Genomic DNA, 22,359 nt, shown 5'->3' with positions numbered 1-22,359 from the left:
ATTTGGTGCATAGGAGCCAGCAGCTCCTGGCTCTGGTGTGCCTGAGGTCAGCACTCCGGCTGAGCCCGCGGCCACCGCTGCACCCTGTATGCAGGAGGGGTTTGTGCAGACTAAGCTTGCAATGGTTAATTTTGGCATGCAGTTGCCCTTGGTGGTATGCAGAGTATTCTGTAGCTTCATTGTTCCTCTCCTTCCTCTGGAGCTTGTGCAGAAATGTCAGCGTGCTTCGAATGCTGCGCCTACGTGCGGAGCTCGGGGACGGGCCCATGCTGCGGGTTTCTTCGTTAAATGTGGAATTTCATGCCTAACCTAAAAGGACTTTTTTGCAGCCTAAGCAGCACTGATAATGGGGATGCAGCGTTTTCAGACCAAATGAACAGAGCAGCTGGCAGGGAGCTGTAGCACCTGATGGCAGCAGGGCTGAGCCCAGGGCAGCGCCCAGAACCAGGATCTGCCCAGACCCTCTGAGCTCACTGTGCAGGAACCCGTTGGCTCTGCTGGTTCTGTGCTGAAATAGGAACAGTTTTCCTCTCCTGGATGTGAAGTGCAGCTCCAGCTGTGTACTTCTATACATCATGATTGTTTTCAGTTTGTCTGAGCCTCTGCTGGGCAAAAATATGCATCAGAGAGCCTTGTAGAAGCACTCCTGCTGCAGTAGCTGGGTTTGATTTTTGCCTGTAGGAGAATGTCTTTGAATGATTTCAGAGATGTTGAGAGATCGGAACTTTGCACTTGGTTTTAAGAGCGTTTACTGCATCAGCAGGCTGTGTTCCCAGACTCGAGAGGATTACAAATGTGACCTTGACTTGTTTAGGGCTGAGCTATCTATTAATCAGCAGTGATGCTGGAGTTGGAGCAGTCCCTTTCTTAACTGTGCTTGTCCCTGTCATTGCTCTTCTGGGCACACAGTGTGTGACCATGCAGAGGACTTGGTGAAATACAGTGGGACTGTATGAGAGCAAGTGATGGTATCTGGCAGGGTGGTAAGGGCCACACTGGCATTGGTGGTGGACTCCTTTCCTCAACCCTGATTCACATTTGCTCATGGAATAAGTTTATCCACTGAGTAAAATGAATCTGACAGGTTTTGGAAAGCCAGCTTCACTCTGTTGCACAACAGCAGCACAGAGAAGTAGGCTGCTCTTCAGTCAGAAGCAGGCACAACTGCTTTCATGTGTCTCAGTAATTAGTATTTACTGCAAGTCAATTATGTCGCAGGTATTTTAATTAATGGGTGGCTGGGAAGAATACAACCACCTGGTGAGAAACCTTCAGAAGTGATTTATTTGTATGATTTTCAAGAACAAATATCCCAATTGAGCCCTCCAGTTTGAGCAGAGTTTATGGGGTGAAGTGAAATCCCTTCAAGCTGGTTTTGGCTGAGAGGTGTTGGGGTCAGCCTAAGCAGAAGGGCCTCTTGAAGTGGGTGAGGAGAGAGGCTGGGCATTCATTCCTTATGTCCTGCCCTCACTTTGCTCTTGGAGCATCATTACAGTGGGCTGCTGGCTGTGGCCTGGTTTTGGGACATTGTGTAAATCTTCCTGCTTGCCTTTTTTTTGGTTCTTTTGAGACAGAGCTCAAGTGGTGCAAGAAGTATCTGTGTCCCCAGTGATTCCTTTCTGAGCCACCCAGGCTCAGGAACCCATCCAGGTTACCTTCCTGCATGCCACGTGGCGTGTGGGCACAGACAGAACCGAGGGAAGGCGCCTTGTGGAGCTGCCTTCAACTCCTTAATTGCCAATTCCTTTTCCTGGCAGAGCTGTGTTCCTGTTCTGTGATGCTCAGGACCACGCTTTTGTCTCTCCTGTTCTCTGCCACGTTTTACTGCCCATCTCCATCCTGTTTGCCATGACTTACAGGGCAGAATGATTAGTGGTTTCTGTAAGCCTGGTGCTTTCCAGCTGTAAGCGGATTGATTTAAGGCTTGTTGCTGTTGGATACCTGCCTTTGTGATCTCTGGTCAACTGGAGCCTTCTTCTGTCCGTGTTTGCAATAATAGCTTCTGAAGGAAGCCTGTCTGGCCACAGACACTGCCTTTGGGTGGTAGATTTTTCAGTGAAATTCTTGAGAGCATTCAGATTTTCTTAGTAGAGGTAAGCTCCATTTTCATAATAAAGTGTGTTCAATATTCCAAATGTATTTTTACACCAGATATCCAGAGATTGGGAATTTCTGTGCGTATTTTGAAGCATGGGGGACAATTTTCTTCATTGCATCCCCAAAGATGCTCCTGAAACAACTTTGGCCCCGAGCTGTAGCACTTGCAGTGGGTGCTCGTGTGTCTCAGCATTGAGGCTGGGCCTTGGCCAAGGCTGCCTTGTGGAGTGCTGTGCCCCCCAGCAGCAGGACCCTGGGCAGGTGTTCAAAGTGCTGGAGTGGGGCAGGCCTGAACTGCGGAGAAAGCGAAGGAAAAGAGTGAAAAAGCTGTGTTTTATTTTGGTGTAGAAGCAGACTTTGAGACCTCGGGCTTCTCACAAAGCCAACATGTGGTTTCCCAGCTCCCTGTGTCAGTAAGTGCTCTGTTCTCTGCTTTGTCCATCACAGATCATCTGGTGGCCCACGGGCGCATGGCGGAGAAGGAAGCTCGGAGAAAGTTCAAGCAAATCGTGGCTGCTGTCAACTTCTGTCACTGCCGTAACATAGTCCACAGAGATCTCAAAGCAGAAAATCTTCTTCTGGATGCTAACCTTAACATCAAAATAGCAGGTGAGCTAAGACTACGGAGTGGGAGGAAAGCAGCTGCTTTCAGAAGTTAATAAATGTAGGCATTGGCTGCTTCCAGGTATTCAGAAAGAAGGAAATGCAATGCAGCTAAAGGAAGCTTTGGATTTCTCTGTGGCCTGCTGCCCAGAGCTGGAACTGGCAGGTTGTAGCCAGAAGATTTATATCTCCCTTCAAGAACTGCAAAATAAGTTTTTTTTTTTTAAAGCAGGTTTGGCTTCATAGGCAAATATGCACCTGTAGATACTGCAGTGTTTCAATACACCGGGTAATGGCCAAGACAAATAAAGAAACTGACCTTGTTTTGAGAGCTGTTGCCAGGTTAGGATTTCTTCAAAGCAGGTCAGGCCAGGTGAGAGAGAAAGAATGGAAAAGTAAGTATAACAAAATTAGTGGCACAGAAGCCTAAGGGGAAAAAGCAATCTTGGAATAATTTCACTGTCTTGCCAGGGTAAGAAAATAGCCCTGGTGACTTGGGAATGTTGTTCATTTCAGAAGCTGAAGCTGAAAACCAGGCCCCTTCAGTCTGCCCCCAGTGTTTTGCTGGTGTTTGGAGGCTTCTTTTTCAGATTGTCTTCAATTTAGGCCAGGTATTAGAAAGAAATTCTTTACTATGAGGGTGGTGGTGAGGCAGTGGACAGGTTGCCCAGCAAGGTTGTGAATCTCCCCTCCATGGAGGCATTCAAAGCCAGGCTGGATGGGGGCTGTGAGCAGCCTGGTCTGGAGGAAGGCGTCCCTTCCTATAGCAGGGGGCTGGAACTGGATGTTCTTGAAGCCCCTTCCAACCCAACACATTCTGTGGTTCTTTTGCTAACAGCTGTCCTTTCAGAGAGCCACAGCTCGGGCAGTTTGTGCGCTGGCCTGGCACCCTGCCGGTCTGTTCCTCTTGCACGTGAGGATGTACTAACTAGACCTGACTTCATTGAGCTCTGTGGGATTATGTAGTAACTGCTTGAAACAAGAGGATTTAATACTGCCCTGGTCATCTCATTTCATGGGCTTTCGCTCTGGAACAGCCAATACTTATGTTTAATTCTACTAGAGACTAACACATATCAGAGTGTTTTTGGAAAGCACTTTGTTACCCCCACCCTGTCTGAACAGGCTTCCTCTGAGAGCTGGTCAGCTTTTACAAGGGTTTGTAACATGAATTAAAAAAGCAGAAGTGCCTAAGATTGTAACTTACTACAGAAGTCTTGGGTATGGCAGAAAGTCTGCTCAGGGTCTGTCTGTAAGCAGCACAGTATGTGCTGTGTGCAAACACTCATGATCTGAGGCCATCGTGTGTCCAAGGGGTAAAATCTCATCTGTGTGGATGGGAGGAGGAGTTCTCTGCAAACTGGAGAGGTAAAAAACAACTTGAAAACTAACCCTGGAAGAAACTGGAGTGCAGCTGCATTTCGTAAAGGAACGGCCACGTGAGCACACCAAGTTCAGAGAGTGCCTGAAAATCATGGAGGCATTTATCTGGGGAAGGTGGAAACTATTTTCTTTCCAAATCTCTGCTCCCAGAATGGTCTCCAGAAGGTATTTCCCACCCTGGTAGTGGCAGTGTTTTTCTTGGCAAGAAGATGGAGCGGATTTGAATAGTAGCTTGGAAAAGCTGATTTATGGTATAGGATTTTCCGAGTATTAAGTTTTGTCCCTATAACTCATCAATTGCAGCTTGACACCAGAGCTTCCATTGTTTCAAGAGCAAAAAATGAAAAAAGAAGCGATAGCAAGTGATTGCTTTCACTGTCGACCTTCCAGAATAAATACTGCAGACATGTACAGAGCCTTGTTTTGCAGGGTGGAGGATCAGCAAAGCTTTTGCTGCCAAGCCTGTTAATCCTGTCAAACTCTGGCCTCTTCAATAACACACTTAATATATCTGTAGCTTCAACCAGCTGAACCAGCGTGCCTGATGGGGGCTCTGTTTGGCAAACTGCTTGCATTTTTCAGACCCTTCTGGTTGCCATGCAGATTACCTAGCACAACACTGTTGGTCTTTTTCACCTGCGTTTGCAGCTCTGCGTGACTTTTACTCAGTGTTAGTTAAGGAGCTGAGCTTGTAATAAAGAAGCAGGCAGATGCTGCTGCTTCTGCTTGGTGGTAACTAGAAGCATGGCTTTTTTTTTTGATTGATTGGTTGTAACTGTACAGCTTTTCCATAAACAGTACAATATGAGTGCTGTGACCCCAGTTCTCGTTTTCCCATGGATGCCTTTGCTTCTGTGTACCTTCACAGTCTGAGTCAGTAGCTGCTGGCACTGTGCTCCCATGTGCTCCCAGTCAGAGAGTTCAGCCAGGAGTTGAGATTATTGCTAAATACCCAGGCCTCCCTAGGATATGATTTCAGACAGGAATCTGATCTATGCATTGCTTTGCATTCGTTTGCAAGAGCCTGCTCGCTGCTTCGCCTTCAGAGGATAAAAGTCCTCGTGCACAGCCCAGCAGCAGCTCCCTGTGCTCTGCTCTGGGGTGACGGGAGGGACTGGACCCTGTGTGTTACAGTGCAGAGATGGCTTTTAGGTATTTTCCCTGCATTGCATCACCAGGAGATTTGAGTTTGTCCCCCCAAAGCACCCTTTTCCCTTTGCTCTGTTTGTGGAAAGGGACCTGGCTGCTCCCCAGCTCCGCAGTGTTTGGATTTGCTGCGTCTCTAGACTGGGGTGACTTGTCATTGTTTGTAAGAGCATTTATTTCAATCTCTCTGTTTCCTTTGGGGTTTGGGAGATTTTGTTTTTTGCTCTTTTTTTGTTGCTTTTTTTTTTTCTTTTTTGCTGCTGCTTTGATGTTTCCAAATCCTCCCCCCTACCTTGGTGGGGTGGGGGAGCTTTAGGTGTGCATTTCCACCTCACTTGGCTGCAGTTCATTGAACACTGGTGGCTCCCAAAGGAATGCTTCCAGCCCCAAGCTTCGCATGGAGCAGACGTGACCACAGCTCCCATAGGGGTGAGCTCAGCTCCCTGCAACCAGAACCCTTCCTTTCTGCCATCCCGGAGCAGATGCTTCCATGAGCTGCTGCTTCAGCACCTTTCAGCATCCTTGCCTCCCAAAGGAGGCATCTGCAGAACTGCTCCTTGACCATCTCCTCCCCACTTTCAATGGAAAAAAAGTGAATCTGGGGGCTAATTTCAATCCAGCACAGAAGAGGAGTGAAGTCCACTCACTGCAGAAAAGGATGAATAAAAGTAAACCAGAACAATTTGTTCAAAATATCACTGAATTGGGAAGTACCAAAACCCCAGTGTGTTCTTGCACGAGTTTACAGATAAACTTGACTATCAATGCTTTGCCACTAGGAGATGGAAATTAATTTAGTGCTGCAGATTTTATTGCTTGTTCTGGCGATCATAGCTCAGACACTTGTTAAAAATCCCACTGTAAAAGTGAGACAGTAAATCAAAAGCTTACTGAGGTGGAAAAGACAATTGTGCAGCTGTCTGCTATGTCCCTCAAATTTGTCTGCCTAAAGTCATCTTTTCTTGTGCTTTGGAAATAGAGATTATCCCATTTCCTCCAGTCAAAACCTCCTGGTTTTGATACTGCAATGTCTTTGCAGTCACTGTGCTCTGTTCTGAGCAGAGGTCTGCACCACGTTGCCTGTCCTCCAGACGGTTCAGAAGGAACACACTGCTCTGTGGGGGTCTCTGCAAGCACAAGTAGCCTCTTTGTGAGAGTTTTGCCCCCTGTGAGGATGGGAGGACAAGCTGGCTGTAACCTGGTAGCTTGGAGTTGGCAGTCGTGTCAACTGTGCCCTGCTGCAGCCAGCTGTACCCAGCTGTGCTGAGGTGCTGTGCTGGTTTCTGCTGAAGTTCTCTGAAGGAGAGGAAAGTAGTCACCTGGAATTAGGTCATGGAAAATCATGCAGGGAAACGGAGGCTGCAGGCAGGAGCAGGAGCACGAAGCAGCCATTTATTGCCTACCAGCTGGGAGTGCTGAGCACCCTGCACGGAGGGTTTGCTCTATGAAGCTGTAGGTGCTGGTGGGAAGGTTTCTTTGTCCAAAAGGTGATGGCTGAATTCCTTTCAGCAGGGTGACATCAAATGTTGTAGGGCAAACTCGCAGTTCTCTGTGGTTTAGGAGGGCAAACCTTCATTGGTGGCTGAAGAACGCATGATGAGATCCTTATCTTCTGAAGCATGGGCAGAAGGCAGTAAGGAGAAGCAAGCAGACTAAATGGAGATGAATGTTTAAGATGAGTGTATATTTATTTCAAGACATGAGGGGACAAAGGGATGTTGTGTTCTGGTGACAGGTGAGCCATGTCAGTTCCACGTTATTCCAGCAATGCTGCAGTTAGGAACAGCAATGAAATCAGACACAGCGTGAAGCTCTTCATGAACGTTTTGTTGCTTCCTGCACCTGTACCATCAGTTCTGGCTGTGCTGGGTTTTGGTTTGATTGGTCTGAATTTGCAGAGTATTTCCAGCTTGCCTTGTTTTGTTCCAGGATTTCTCTGCCATGAGGATCTGCTGCTCAAAGGGAAACGCTTTGAAATGTGTCCTTGTTGCTGTGGGTCCCCATCCACATGCATTAGTGTCACTCGCCCTCCTGCTGGCACACTTGTAGCAGAAAAAAAACAAGCAAAGCAGTCTGCAAATAGCTGTGGTATAGCTCCTGATAGAAACTGCTTTAGGGCCCTGTCCATGGGACATGGAAACCCCTCTCTGACCATGGATTTGCTTTTATTCACCTGAGACCAAAAGAAAAGAAAGGATTCCTTATTTTTATAAGGAAAAAGCACACCTCTCTTGAGTGCAGACAGTCGTTTCTTTGCTCCTCCAGCACAAGTCTCAGCTGTGTGCCAGGAGTGGCAGGTTAATTAGCAGAAAGTGCCTTTAGTGCCCACATAAGCTTACAGCTGACTGCTTGTAAGATTAAGACCTTTCTTTTAATTTCTGTTTCAGGATTTATTGTTTGCTGTGGGTGAATGACTTGAGTTGGTTGGTAGAGCTGCCCACCAGAACTGAAGTTTCCAGTTCCATGTAGTGCTTTCTGGAAAATAACTTGATTTGCAGTTCTTTTTCCCTTTGTCTGCACTCTGTTCTGGCAACTGCCCTGGTCCTAATGGAGTTGTGAAACTTGTCATCAGAGGAGCTGAGGGTTGGAAATTAGTGCCTAGATGTATGTGTGGTCTCTTGAATATAACCTGGAGGCCTCCTTCCAAAGCATTCACCTTGCAGCATCCCTGGCTGGTCTGATCACTTAATTTCTCAACTCCGGTGTGGAAATCATGTTTGAAAAGTGAAGAGCAAACCTTTTGCATCTTTGTGCTCTCATAAGCAAAAGCAGTATAGCTGTAGTATGTGAAACAGGCCCAACTCAGGGTGTTTTGGAGCAGGTTGTGTAAATAGGGTCAACTTATCCTGTGTGAAGTGGGTATGTCATAGAATCATAGAATAGCTTGGATTGGATCACGACTCTCCAACCCCCTGCTGCATGCAGGGCCACCAACCTCCACATTTCATAGCAGCCCAGGCTGCCCAGGGCCCCATCCAACTTGGCCTTGAACACCTCCAGGGATGGACGGGGCATCACAGCCTCTCTGGGCAGCTGTTCAGCACCTCACTCCTTTCATACTAAAGAACTTCTCCTTGACATCCAACCTCAATCTTCCCTCCCTCAACTTCATTTCCCTTGTCCTACAGTTATCTACCCTTCCAAAGAGTTGGCTCCCCTCCTGTTTGTGGGCTCCCTTTAGGTACTGAAAGGCTGCAATCAGGTCACCCTGCAACCTTCTCTTATCCAGGCTGAACGAGCCCAGCTCCCTCAGCCTGAATAACTTATATGACCTGTATGTGACTTATGTGTGACTTCACTAGGCACAGCAAATAATGTAAATACCGTTTGTTTACAGCAGTTGTGCTGGATCACGTTCCACCAAGCCGTTCTCTTTGTTCTTTCAGACTTTGGGTTCAGTAACATCTTCACACCCGGCCAGCTGCTAAAAACGTGGTGTGGGAGTCCTCCCTATGCTGCCCCGGAGCTCTTCGAGGGGAAGGAATACGATGGGCCCAAGGTTGACATTTGGGTATGTGATGAACCTTTTCGACTCGGATTTCATTTTTGGCTTTGCTTCTTGAGTACTTAGAACAACAAAAGGAAAAAAAGAAGGGTGTCCAAAGAAATACTTGGGCTCTTGGCTTGTGTAGCCGTGCACTTCAAGGCTCAGAAGGAAGTTTAAGTTAGGCCAGAAGTTTAAAGGAGAACCTAGGCTGGCCCAAGGCTGAGATGTCACCAGGTCCTTTCCAAGGATTTGCTCTTTGTTATTGATCTTTTCATTTAAAGAATGCTTATTGCTGTGAACCACGGCTTGTTGCTGACTGCCCTTTGTGTGACGCAGAGTCTCGGCGTGGTGCTGTACGTGTTGGTCTGTGGTGCTCTGCCCTTTGATGGGAGCACGCTGCAGAATCTGCGTGCCAGGGTGCTCAGCGGGAAGTTTCGCATTCCATTCTTCATGTCCACAGGTAAGGCTGTGTGCCTGCAGTGCTTTGAGTCACATCTCTGCTTACAGATTCTTGGAAACGCTTAGATTTTAGTATACCGCTGATTGAGGTCAGGTAAGTGGTTTGCCAGGAAGCATATTGGATGGATAGCAGGTTGTAATGGGAGCAAAAGTGAATTTTGAATCTAGAATTTAGAAACTCGAATGTTCTTACTTAAAAATCTTGACTTCCATGTGTACGTAGCTGCAAGCTGTAGCAGAACATCAGCAAAGATACATTCTAGTAAATTCTGGGAAGTGTGACAGCTAAAAATGGAGTAGTGATGTAGGAATATAGAAGCTTTCACTGTATCTGCTTTAGACAAGAAGCTTTTTACAGCATTATGGCACATTCATTTCCTGCAGTAGCCCCACCACAAGTGAATGTCCATGTCCTGTTTCTGCAGGCGTGTTTCTGAATGCTTGAGTAATAAATCTTGTTTCTGAAAAATGTGATGTGATGAATTGTCGGATAAAACCAAGCTCACTTAAGAGCAGCTCGTATTTATGATACCTTTGAGTGGAAAATTTCACTGAGGGCAAAAAAGGCACGTTTCATTGTGGCAGCTGCGTGGGAGAGGTGTTCCTGCAGGAGCCCAAGCCCTGGCAGCTGTGTTTTGCCCTTCAGCCCCACAAGTTGGTTGCATCCCTTGGATGGTGCAGGGCAAGGCAAGCAGGGACAGGGTGACAGCATGCCACCTAGGGGTGCTGGCAGACAGCACAAGCGTACTGTGGCCTGGCTGCCTTCCTCCCTAGCGTGGGGAAATCCTGAATGAGGTAAGTGTAAAGGAAGCATGCTGACTTATGTCTGTATTGGCAGTAAAAATTTGCTCCGAAAGTAGTTTCAGATCAGATTTGGAAAACTGTACAGCCAGTAGAAACAGGCTCTGAGTTAGGATGATCTCATCTATAGGGGCTGCACTGGGAGCTTGGCACTGAGAGCTGATGCTGCCATTGCTCTTTGCAGCTTCAAAACGAAGAGATGCTCCTGCACTGGGGTGGCAGCAGCTACTGAGGTTTTTATCCCTGTGCTGACTGCTTTAGACCAGTACTTAGCTAGAAAGCTGTGGGTATTCATTGACAAATACAATCCCTTTGAGTATCACACTTTCATTCTATCTGGGGGAGGCTGTGTTCTCTTGTCCCCTCAGCTGCCTACGTACAGCATCAGATTCCTGCAGCTAAGTGGTATGGAATGGGTGTGAGGTCCAGAAGGGGAAGCGGTATTTTTGCTGCATTTGACTTCCTACAGAGAAGTTGCTGTGAGGGAAAGGCTCGCTCCTGATCTTGTGGCACAAGGCTGCCTGCTGCAGAAGCCTTGTTCCTCACTGTGGTTACTCAGCAGTCTGTTCCCTTGCAGAATGTGAACATCTGATCCGCCACATGCTGGTCTTGGACCCGAGTAAGCGGCTCTCGATGGACCAGATCTGCAAACACAAGTGGATGAAGCTTGGGGAAGCCGATGCAGAGTTTGATAGGGTGAGAAGCTGAAGTGAGCCAGTGTGTGAGTGGGACTTGTTCAATGCATTCAGGACTGCCACAGTGTTCATTTCAGCTGCTTGGGAACTCCTGCTCCAAGCTCTGCTGTACTGCCTTCCCATTTTGTCTTTGTCCCCCTTGTCTTGCTTTCCATATCATCCTTTGACTCTGATTACTTGATATTTTTTCCCCTTTGAACTGATGTACCATCAGCCTTCGAAGCTCGTGCCAGCTTGCAGTCTGAGCCCTGTGAATTGGTTCTTCAGAACGCTGTGACTCATCTCTGTGCCTTTGGGAATGTAAGCACTGAAGTCTGTATCTTTGCTCTTACAGCTGATAGCAGAGTGTCAGCACCTGAAGACAGAGAGGCAGATGGAGCCACTGAACGAGGATGTGTTGTTAGCAATGGCAGAAATGGGGCTGGACAAGGAACGCACAATTCAGGTAACGCTCTGCAGCTGACCACTGGGTGCTGCCTCTTGCAGTTGGATAACAAATAGCTGTTTGTTGCTAATCGTGTCTGGTAACTGAGCACAGCGTGGAGCTCGTTTTGCTGCTTGATGCAAAGAATTGATCACTTCTTCCTCTTCTTCTTCTAGTCATTAAGAGCTGATGCTTATGATCACTACAGTGCAATCTACAGCTTGCTCTGTGACCGTCTGAAGAGGCACAAGAATCTGCGCATTGCCCCGTCTCCAAGCATGCCACGGACAGTCACCTTCCCCACCTCTGCTAACATCCAGGTAGATCCTGCTTCTATAATGCTCTTTCAGCCTTGGAAGGCCAGACAGACCCTTACCTGTTAAGCTTAGACTTCATTGCAAGTGTTCTCATTGTGCCAAGAGCACAAAGATCTGCTGTGTCTGAGAACCTTGTGTGTATTTTGGGTTCTGTAATCGTGACTGTGGATTTACCAAATATTCTTCAGACAAAATCTAGCCTTAGTTAACCTTGTGACAGAAAAAGCAACGTGAGGTTTACAGGATGGGAAATAAAGTTTACAGACCGTGACCACTGCATGATGCTCAACTTGAGATACTATCCAAGAAATGAGTATTTGCTTTAGGAGAGGCCAGGTCGTAAGAGAAGGAGGAGAGAAGCTAGCCCTGCCTGAACAGAATTGAGGAGAGGGAGGGAAAATGAGGCAACCCCTTAAGAATTAAGAACACTTTCAGCAGCTCCAGGGTGATCTCTCTTCCCAAGTGGTTAAATCTGTTCAATGGTGCTAGTCCAAGCATGATTATGAAGGGGTTGTAGGAGATGCTAGTTTCTTGTCTACTGATTTTTGATCCTTCTGATCAGCAGACAGAACAGGCAGGCAATACCATGAACATCAACGTGCCACAAGTCCAGCTCATCAACCCTGAAAACCAGATTGTGGAGGTGAGGTACCCTCCTTGATGGCCTCTGCAGGTTCTTTTCCGAGGCCTTTTGATCGATCCTCACGTTGTGTTTCAACATCTCCCGTGTTTTGCCTGCCCAGACTGATGGAACGATGAACTTGGACAGCGATGAAGGGGAAGAACCCTCACCTGAGGCTCTGGTCCGTTACCTCTCAATGCGAAGGCACACGGTTGGAGTTGCTGACCCACGGTTAGTGTTGGACTCTACCTCCTCAATGGAGGATTAAGGGCACTTTTCCTACTTGTAAGCCCTCTCTTAGGTAGAATTTGGGGCAGTGCATTTTTAGCTCTCTGTGATCTCGTAGTAACAGGCAGGGATGGGTGTATCTGTATCACAGCTAGTGTCAAACCTTTGGTTTTTTTGCTCCTGGTGTGAGTGGCTTGGAGCTATTCCTGCACACTCAATTGTTGCTAGATGGGGAAAGAACTTCAGGGTGAATCCTTAGAATCCTTAACAAAAGTATCTTAAATGCAGAAAGTATTAAAACATCCTAGTCCCATCACACAGCTTGGTTAGAATTTGAGCTGGAGATGAGGATCTTCTTTCCTCCTTGATTGTGGCTGTGTTGACCATTATGCAAGTCAGTTTCTCACCTATGCTGCACTGTTATCGCGTCCCAGCTGGAGTCTTTGTGATAAGTGCTTTCAAGGTTAATACAAAGAGCAAATGCTGGAAAAATTTAACCTAGAGGGGGGAAAAGAAAGGGCTGATGAAAACTGAAAAGTGGCCTGGTTACTCTCTGTGACCATTTTCCAGTGCAATAACAAACTTGTTCTGTGGAGGGAAGCTGAATGTACTGAGCCCATGGGTGGTTCTCCATGCATGGTTGCTAAGTCACCTGTCTGTAAATGTGATTGCACAGGACGGAGGTCATGGAAGATCTGCAGAAGCTCCTGCCTGGCTTCCCTCGTGTCACTCCTCAGGCTCCATTCCTGCAGGTGACCCCAAATGTGAACTTCATGCACAATGTGCTGCCTAGGCAGAACCTGCAGCCCACGGGTCAGCTGGAGTACAAGGTACTGACCCACGTGTGTGCTCCCTGCAGCCTGTACCACACCAGCAAGTGTGTGGCTGTGCATCTGTGCTTGTGCTTGCCCTCCCTCTATCTGTCAATTCCTTGGACTTCACGAATTACAATCTTGCTGCTGCTTGAGGTGCGATTCTGGCTGGTTACTTAAACTAAGAATGAAAGAACAGTGCAATATGAAATTCATGAATGGGCTGGAAAGAGAGAGGATTTTGCTGCCTGGTTTTGGAGGTGCAGATGGCAGCCTGCCAGGTAACTAAAGCAGAATGCTGGGAAACGGAGAGTTAAACACAGCTTCTCCACTGGCAGTGTCTCTGTCTGCCCCACTTTGGCTTGGAGATACCGATAATTCCTCATTTCTCCTGAAGCCCAGAATGCTCGTCTTCTCTCATGCTGATATCCCAGTCTGTGGCCTCGGGGCTCAGGTACCAGAAGGATCTGGTACTCGGTTGGTAACTGCACTGTGTTTGCTTCCCAGGAGCAGTCCCTGCTGCAGCCCCCCACTCTGCAGCTGTTGAATGGCATGGGCCCTCTGGGGCGGAGAGCATCCGACGGTGGAGCCAACATCCAGTTGCATGCACAGCAACTGCTGAAACGGCCTCGAGGTCCATCTCCACTCGTCACTATGACTCCAGTAAGTAGCCAGAGGGAAGAATAGAATTGGTGTGCTTAAAAATACGTTTTCCTGGAGGCAGACTTGACAGGGGTGGTAGACTTGGGCTGTAGTACTCATGAAAGTGCAGCAGGGATTGTGCCTGCTTGCTGCCCAAAGGATCCCTAGAAGCTGAGAATGTACTGCTCTTTGGAATTGGCAGAGGGTTTGTGAACTTTTTACTACAGCTGATTTTCTAATAGAGAGAAAACTAAAATGTCAATCTTGCTTTTAATGCATATTCTTTCTTCCCTTGATGTAGCTGCATGGATGAATTTTCCTGCTAGTACCAAAAGAAGCAGCAGCCCTTGCGCAGGCAGTTCTGTATGGGGGAAGGAATGTGGGAAGGGGTTCTTGGCTGAGTGCCCCATAGCTGGCATGTGTCCTTGTGGAAGCCAGTTTGGGAAGGCCAGGTGTCTGCTGTGCGGATGGGACCACGTTGGCTGCCTTCTGGAGCCCATGGCTTCTCTTCTCCCTGCAGGCCGTCCCAGCTGTCACTCCTGTGGACGAGGAGAGCTCTGATGGGGAGCCAGATCAGGAAGCTGTGCAGAGGTAACCCCCAGTCTGTTAATGTTTACCCTTATTACCCTCAAAGAGGCTCACCCTGTGGCGTTCTACTACGGAATTAAGGCACGAGCAACCTCATCACAGGCAGCAGTGTTAATTACAATGAAGGCTTAACACTTCTCTTATTCTTGTGGGTGTTGATTACTGCAGGCAATTACTCCTCTGACGCTACTAGGTGCTTACAAAACTGGATTTCCCCTGAAATTCTGTAAGCTGTTGAAGCAGTAGGTTCTCTAGAAACTCTGGAACTGCTAAACTCCTTTGCTTAGTGTGCACCAGCATGCAATCCACACTAACCTGCAAAATGAGTGCTAAGTGATTCACCCCTCCCTGCTGAGTGATGGAGGTAGGAAGATCTCATCTGTGGCCTTGGGTGTAAATGCAGCTTTTGTATCAAGACGTGCAGTAAACATCCAACTCTGATGCCTTAGACAAAGTGAGCTTGCTGAAAATACAAGTACCTCTTGGCTTCTAATTTTAGCAGTGGGCCTTAGAGTAGTCTGCTCCAATAGGAAAAGAACTATCAGACATTAGTTTGGAAACTGTTGTTCTCTTTGTCTGCTCCAGATGCGTACTGGGAAGCGGGTAGAACACGCTTGTACTTCCTCAATCCATGAAAACACTAACCATTTCCTTGCTAACATTTCTCAGTAGCTTTTGTGTAGTTTCTTCTGTGCTAACCAGCTGGTGCACTGTGTTTTGGGTGTGGTGATGGAGTGCTCCTGTCTCTTACCTCAAACTTGAAAAGATTTCTGGATTTCCCCGAGTTTGTACAGGCCATCACCTCAAGTAAGACAACATTTCTTCTGGGGCTACGCTTGGGTGAATGATTCAGATGAGGGTTGGTTGCAGGCAGAAACTCTGGGAGGGGCAGAGCTCGTGCCCCAGAGCCTTGCCAGCTCTTGTCGCTTCAGTGCTTCAGAGGATTCAAGCAGTGCTGCGTGTAGCGATGGGTTGTGCAGTGTGTGCTGATACCCTTTTGCCTCCCGGAGCTTAGAAGGATGTCAGGGCTGGTCCATGCGAAGGCACCTGCTTCCAGCTCTGCCTCAGAAGTAGCACAGCCCTTCCACAGAACGCATCCTGTGTTTTCTGTGCAGATTTACACTCCAGTCCATTGCCACCCTCATCTTTGTGCTCACTCTCGCAGTGTTTTCCAGCTTCATGCACTGCTGTTCATCCACCTGCCCAGGCAGCATGGTGAAAGAAATGAGGCCAAGCCGTGGTGTTGAGCAGGTGAAGAGCACAGACACTACAGGCCGCATTCAGCCCCCTTCAAGCTGCTGCACCCTAACTGTACACTGTCCTGCCCAGCAGGGCTCAGGAGCACCAACTGTCTGTGCTGGCAGCTGTATGCAGTTGTGTGGTTTAAGAACCAGCTCGACTGGAAAGGCAGTAAAACTCCCATGCAAGTTGCAGAGGTGTTTGAATCCCACTGAAGAGCAATTTCCTTCAACTCACGGGTCACTTTGCTGCTCTCAGCTGTGCTGTCCATAGCCCTCTCCTGTTCTTCCACCAGATGGCCCATCCAGATTGTGTGTTAACTTGCTCTCCACCCCGTTATGTTGCAACACGTAGCTAGTCATCAGAGAAGGGTAAATAGCAGTAACAAATATTTAGCTTCTCAGAACAGTATTTCCAACGCTGCATGCAGCCACCAGCGGACAATTTTTTGCCCTTCTTAATCTGACCTTGAAAACAGTATGCATACTTTTCTCTGCTCCAGGGAACAGCCACAACTCCTTTGAGCTTTGGGAAACTTTCTTCCACCAGAAACACTGTTATAGCTCATGATTGGATTGTTCCCTGGAGGTCTGAAATAAAATGATCTTAGCAAACCACAACTGTAAAGCTCTTTGGGAAACTTTCCCTGTCTCCATCAAATGATTCTTAAACAGCTAATGGCACAGACTTTGGCAGGTTACCACAATGCTAAGCACTCTTCATTCTGTTAACTTGCTGCCTTCTGCCTAAGTGGCTTTAGTAGCTGGCAAAGGCTGATTTTGGAGAAGGCAACATTTTTGTTGGTTGTTTTGTTTTGTTTTGTTTTTTGCTTGTTGCTTTCCTCTGCTTTACAAGATGAAGCTGCATTTGCAGAGGTTAAAAAACAAAGATGAGAATCCCCCTTTTTGTAGCTCAGGTGCTCTTTGCCACAGCCGCCTTATTGCTGCTGGTTCCCAAGAGCAGAAATAGTTGAGTTCATAAGCGGCCATTCACCTGCCTGTCCTTGAGTGGGCAGAGTGCTGCCCTGGTGCTCGTCACAGGCCGAGGCATTCTGGGTCGGTGCTCTGTTATCTCTTCTGGCCCTGTGCCCCCAGCTGGTCCCCAGGCATCGCTGCTGCTGCTCACTGCAAGTCCAGCAGGGCACAGCCGTCAGCACCGCGCAGCCCTCCCTGACATCCTGGCTGAGGCAGAGCTTCGTAGTTTTGCTCTGCATGCTCCCACACTCTTTGAGGGATTGGAAGAGATGGAAGGTGCTCATTCCAATGCAGAGGGCAGCTCAGCTTAAGCCGCCGATGCTGAGCTCTGGTGCAAGAGGCATGCTCAGTGCTAGGGCTGCGACCCCAGAGCAGGAGCTGTGCTGCTCACCCCCCCAGCTGTCCTTGGCCAGTACATTGCTGGGTGATTTGCAGCTCTGCAAAACAGGATCGGGCCTAGGTGGCGCACTGTGACCGGGCTGGGTGGTGCTGCACTGCCTGCCCTGTCGTGGCGTGGCCAGAGCTCTCCTCACCCTGATCTCCAGTGGTGCTCTGTGCTGTGCTGGCCTCTGCTCGAGCCCAGGGTGTGACGGGTCCGGTCTGAAGTGCAAAGGGCAGCTGAGAGGGGGAAGCTGAGCAGCCTCTGCACTGTGCCCCTTCTCTTCCTTGCTAAGACTGTGTGTGACTCCATGAGCACGGCAGATCCCTCTGTGCCTCAGTGGGGCCTCGTGAGGGGGAAGCAGACCTGCTGCAGTGGAGTGAATCCATGCTGAAAGCAGCAGGTCGCTGTGTGTTCCCCAGGGAATAAACCGGCATTTCCCTGGAGACAAAACGTGGCTTTCCTGATGGGAAAAGCAAATGGCTTCTCTTTCCTTCTGAGAACAGCGTTAGCACGCAAGCAGCTGAAACCACGCTTGTCCCCTTGTCCCCTAAGCACTGAAGGCCTCCTGATCTGACAGGCGTGGGCAGCATGTCCATGCTGTGCTTCTCCCCGGGCGTCACTCAGCCCCCAGTCAGTTCTCAGCACTGCAGCAGCATTCTTCCTTCACCTTTACTCTGGATTATCTAACACTCCCTGTTTTTGGAGTATCATCCATCAGTCTCTTATAAAATGTGCTCCTGCTTGTTGCAGATACTTGGCAAATAGGTCAAAAAGGCACACTCTGGCAATGACCAACCCTACAGCTGAAATCCCTCCAGACTTGCAGAGGCAGCTAGGACAGCAGTCCTTCCGACCCCGGGCTTGGGCTCCACACCTGGTACCCGATCAGCACCGGTGAGTAATGACACCGGCCCTTCGGGCAGCTTTGCGCCAGAAAACCTGCTCAGATGTCACCTGGAATGGAGCACTGAAGACATCCCGCTTGGCAGGGAGGGGTGAGGAGGAGGAGGAAGCATCAGGAGCAGATCCCCAGGGCAGACGTGTCCGACCACGCTGGAGTTGTGCACTGGCGTGGGCTCTGTGCCTGCAGCTGCAGGCAGTGCTGGGGCAGCAGTCAGCTGGCTTGTCCCCTCTGGTCCTGTTTTTGTGGCAGGAGATGGTTTGCCAGAATGGCTGCCATCACTGAAGGGTTGAGAATAATCTGTTCATTTTAGAGAGCTTTCTCTGTTTTATTGGTAGGTGTCAAGTTAGCAGTAGGTAGTAGATTTTCTCTGGAACATTTTGGAGTCAGATGCGAGGGCAAGACTGCACCAAAAATTATCTATGCCACAGCTTAAAATCCTCACTGTTCTGCACCAGAGTTGTTTGTTTTGACTGCAAAGTCTCTTTGCAAAGCTCCTGGAGAGCCATTTTATTTCCCATCTTTAACCCCTGAGGGGAAGGATATGGGGAAGGGAAGCTTGAGTGGGAAGAAAAATTGCAGTGGAAAAGAGGGAACTGCTGCAGATGGTGTCTAAACACACTCCAAATGTTTGAGTAGGTCATTCCTAATTGCGAGAAGCGTTAATTTGACACAGAGTCCTTGGCACAGAAGCACACTGTAAACACTAATGCCACAGAGAGAGCTTAAAACCTGCGTTCTGAACCTCTCAGTGCCAAGAGTGCAAACCAGCTGCAAAGTACAGAGTTTGCTGCCTGTTGGTCTCGACTGTTGAGGAAACAGTTGCCTACCAGGCTAGATTTGCATTAAATCTTTCAGCCAGCTCATGCTGGCGAGCTTGACAAAGTGCTTTTTATTGTAGCCAGATACCTGCTGAGCTGAGCACTGATGTAATCAGCAGAGACAGGTGAACTCTGAGCAGACTGAGCCAGTGTCAGTGCCACGCTGGAACTCTAGACAGCCAAGATAAGCACCTCTACACCCTGAAGTTACTCCCTTAGAGGTGCTTGGGGGATGGGAAGAGCAGGAGGGGGAGAGATTTCTGGGGTCACAAGAAAACCTTAATAGGAAGAGAAGTGCAGCTTGCAAAACAACCAGAACGTGCTGTGTCCTACTTTAAGGACTGCTTCAAATTGTGAAGGTAAGCTGCGTCACTCATGCACTGCAGGAACTGACTTATTTTTCTTTTGAGGAATTGTTAAAACACCCTGTGTCAGTATGTTGATATCACCTCTGCCTCATGGTCCTGAGGCTGTTCTGTTCATTCTGTTCATTCCACCCGTGGTGTTGTAGTGTGCTGTGAGCCTGCCTCGCATTTTACCCAAGGAATCATGGAAACTTCATCTGACTGTGGCCTAAACAGACTCCCCACAGTCGTGTCTGAGACACACGCACAGCACAGAAACCATTAGCACTCGTGTCATCATATAACTAGACCGTGGCTGTTGAACAGCTGGTGGGTTTTATTTTAGCACTTCACATATTTTAAGCCATCTTCTTTATATAGAGCACCCATTTTGGTCATGATAACTTAGTATCTGAAAGCGGATTGAAGTACAGCAGCCAGCACTGGTCTGCCTTGGCCATGTGTGTTTGGGAACCTCAGTGTCATTTTTACCTGTAGTTTCCACTTTGCATTGGTGCAACAGGAGGTGGAACGGATCAGGATAATGGATGGGATGGTATCAAAAGGGAGTGACATAGCTCTGTCCATGGGAGGAAGTCATGTGAAGTCTATAGAAACTGATTTACGTCCTGCTAAGGGACAAGACCTGACCGCAGCGTGCTGGTAGCATTCCAGCACAGTCATGTTCTGATAAAAGGGGGAGCCTCAGGAATGGGGCTCAGGGATGATTTCGCTCAGGAGAAATCATTCTTCTTAGAACAGACTTCAGCAAAGAGCAATCAATATGCACAGCAGCACGAAGAGCAGTATGAGAAGTAGCTAAGACTTTGACTAGCCTGCAGTAATGCAGCTGAGGTTCGTATCGACATGAAAGCAGCTGGGGTACTGTTGAATTCAGTGCCAGGCTGTCACAGGTGCTGAGATTTCATCCCAGTGCAGGCAGGAGCTCAGTGCTTAACTCTGACAACAGGGAGCCCCAGCTTTGGCAGAATCCAGCTCCCCAAAAAAGCCCTATTCTGGCTCCCCCTGGTGAAGAAGAATTCTCACTGCAAATGGAAATGTGTGCAATTCTTTGGGCACAGTTGCCTTGGTTCTAGCTGTGTCTGCTCTTCAAAGTTGCCTTTGGGTGGACGAGTTGCTGCCCGTCTCTGATCTGATTTGTGGCTGAATCATGTTCAACCTTGAATCATGTTCAACCTTGAATCATGTTCAACCTTGAATCATGTTTATCTGCCCAGCTGCTGAGGATACTCAGTAATCTTGCTTCCTCTTCATGGTATTGATGGCACCTTATTTCTTGATCTAAAACATGGTTTATTCTGGGTGAGTGGGCAGGTAGAACTTGGTGTGGCTGGTTTAAATCAAGTGCCTCTGTACCACAGCTTGTTTCTTATCTGGCATCACTAACCCACTTCCCCATGTGTTCAGTTCTATTTACAAGGACTCCAATACTCTGCACCTCCCCACCGAACGCTTCTCCCCGGTTCGGCGTTTCTCTGACGGTGCTGCCAGCATCCAGGCTTTCAAAGCCCACCTGGAGAAGATGGGCAATAACAGTAGCATCAAACAGCTTCAGCAGGTGAGAGGAGTGGGGGACTTAAGGCAGCAAACCCTGCAGAATGCCCTCTAAATGTACGTGCTGCTCAACTGCAATCTGGGAGCTCTGGGGGCTTCCGCTCCTCTCTTCCTAGGGAAAAAATGCAGGTGCTGTGCCCACGTGTGGCCTCTGTGGTCACATCAGCACTGCCAAACTGCGTCTGCTGCTCTCCCACACTTCCTGGGGCAGCAAAGATTTGGTGCTGTTCCAGAATGCCTGGGAAAAGGGCAGTTCATACTGCTAGAACTGGGAGTAATATTGCATGCTATCCCGTGTACAACCAGTGCATGTCTTATCATGGCTTGAGCTGGACTTGGCATCAGGACAGGACTTTCACCTTGCAATAGAGTGGAAATATGAGATGCTCTTTTCACCTTGAAGTTATCATTATTACAGCTTCGTGCGTGCATTTTTTAAAGGAATGCAATGCTGCCAGCTTGAGCTTGTGCGCAGTTTCTCCTCTGTTATCTAAGGCTTGAGCTAGCCGTGTTGTTGCACACCCAATTCCATCAAATTAAATGGATTAGACTTTATTTACTGGATTTCTCATGTAGCAGAGTGCCTTTCTGTCCCATAAGCGTGAACCAAAGGGTCACTTCTAGGGTGTGAATTCCTCATTACAGGAATGTGAACAGCTTCAGAAGATGTATGGTGGGCACATGGATGAGAGGACACTGGAGAAGACACAGCAGCAACACATGCTGTACCAGCAAGAGCAGCACCATCAGATTCTTCATCAGCAGATCCAGGTATTAGAGCCTGAGGTAGACTTTCTGATGTCTTAGCTGTGTTTTCTGAATGGCTGCAGATAAAACTACAGAGCAGGTCCACATGAGATTGAGGAGATGTAGATTGCTCAGCTTTCTTAACGAGGAGTGAGCCTGAAGGACTTCAGCCGTGATGTTTGCTGCTGTGATAGTGAGAGCTGCAGGCAGGGACCAAGTGTTTGGAGAATGTGGATATGTCCCACTTCACTCTTCACCACGTCCTAACTGTATTACTTGACACAGTACTGATCACAAACACTTTTTGTTTTCTGATGCCTGGTTCAGGACTGTATCCGGCCACCTCAGCCTTCTCCACCCTTGCAAGCTCAATGTGAAAACCAGCCAGCTCTGCTCACTCACCAGCTTCAGAGGTAAAGAAATGGCTTTAGCAAAGCTCTGGGGGGTGGGATTTACTCTGCCTGACCCAAGGATGAGCTGAGTCCAGGGCCAGGCTGGAGGTGTGTAAAATAAGAATGGCTGAGGCAGTTCACAGGTGAATGTGCATGGTCCTTTTTGTTGGATCCCCTCTGAAAGAATTCTGGAATTAGAGAAATGTGATTCAAAGGCACAAATCTGCTTTGAACAGATGACAGAGAATTTTGCCTTTTGACCAGCTTGAAAATGCGTTACCTTCATTAAGCCAGTTTCTCTCATGATTACTGCTCAGAGGTGTTCCTGGGCTTCTCACATCTTTTCAGACTTTGTGTTAGGTGACAGTCCTTGTTTTAATCACCCCTGACTTGTAAATGAGGCAGGCTGAATTCTGGGAAGGAAGGAAAGAAGGAAGGAAAGAAGGAAGGAAGGAAGGAGAGAAGGAAGGAAGGGAGGAGAGAAAGAAGGAAGGGAGGAGAGAAGGAAGGAAGGGAGGAGAGAAAGAAGGAAGGAGAGAAGGAAGGAAGGAGAGAAGGAAGGAAGGAGAGAAGGAAGGAGAGAAGGAAGGAAGAAGGAAGGAAGGAGAGAAGGAAGGAAGGAGAGAAGGAAGGAGAGAAGGAAGGAAGGTTTTCTTGCAGGCCACAGTGAGTCAGGAAGA

At 48.2% G+C, this 22,359-nt stretch overlaps 1 protein-coding gene across 7 annotated transcripts in view; it reads left to right on the top strand.

Moving 5' to 3' along the window:
* Positions 1–22,359, top strand: part of SIK3 (SIK family kinase 3) — a 70,791-nt gene that overhangs the window by 40,393 nt on the left and 8,039 nt on the right. For 2 of the 7 annotated variants that reach the window (XM_048968167.1, XM_048968170.1), the window contains exons 4-18: positions 2,545–2,706; positions 8,616–8,740; positions 9,053–9,176; positions 10,554–10,672; positions 11,006–11,116; positions 11,272–11,415; positions 11,975–12,055; positions 12,156–12,265; positions 12,939–13,092; positions 13,582–13,737; positions 14,237–14,307; positions 17,650–17,793; positions 20,394–20,544; positions 21,186–21,311; positions 21,615–21,700. In XM_048968167.1, coding sequence (XP_048824124.1) covers positions 2,545–2,706; positions 8,616–8,740; positions 9,053–9,176; positions 10,554–10,672; positions 11,006–11,116; positions 11,272–11,415; positions 11,975–12,055; positions 12,156–12,265; positions 12,939–13,092; positions 13,582–13,737; positions 14,237–14,307; positions 17,650–17,793; positions 20,394–20,544; positions 21,186–21,311; positions 21,615–21,700 — 1,864 coding nt within the window. The remainder of the gene's footprint in view (positions 1–2,544; positions 2,707–8,615; positions 8,741–9,052; positions 9,177–10,553; positions 10,673–11,005; positions 11,117–11,271; positions 11,416–11,974; positions 12,056–12,155; positions 12,266–12,938; positions 13,093–13,581; positions 13,738–14,236; positions 14,308–17,649; positions 17,794–20,393; positions 20,545–21,185; positions 21,312–21,614; positions 21,701–22,359) is intronic. The other 5 variants (XM_048968171.1, XM_048968166.1, XM_048968172.1 and 2 more) reach the window with 3 other exon arrangements.

Source organism: Lagopus muta, chromosome 22 (genome assembly GCF_023343835.1).
Source record: "Lagopus muta isolate bLagMut1 chromosome 22, bLagMut1 primary, whole genome shotgun sequence".
Taxonomy (NCBI): Eukaryota; Metazoa; Chordata; class Aves; order Galliformes; family Phasianidae; genus Lagopus; species Lagopus muta.
The sequence above is the reverse complement of the archived record's forward strand: the minus strand, read 5'-3'. Positions and strand labels throughout refer to the sequence as shown.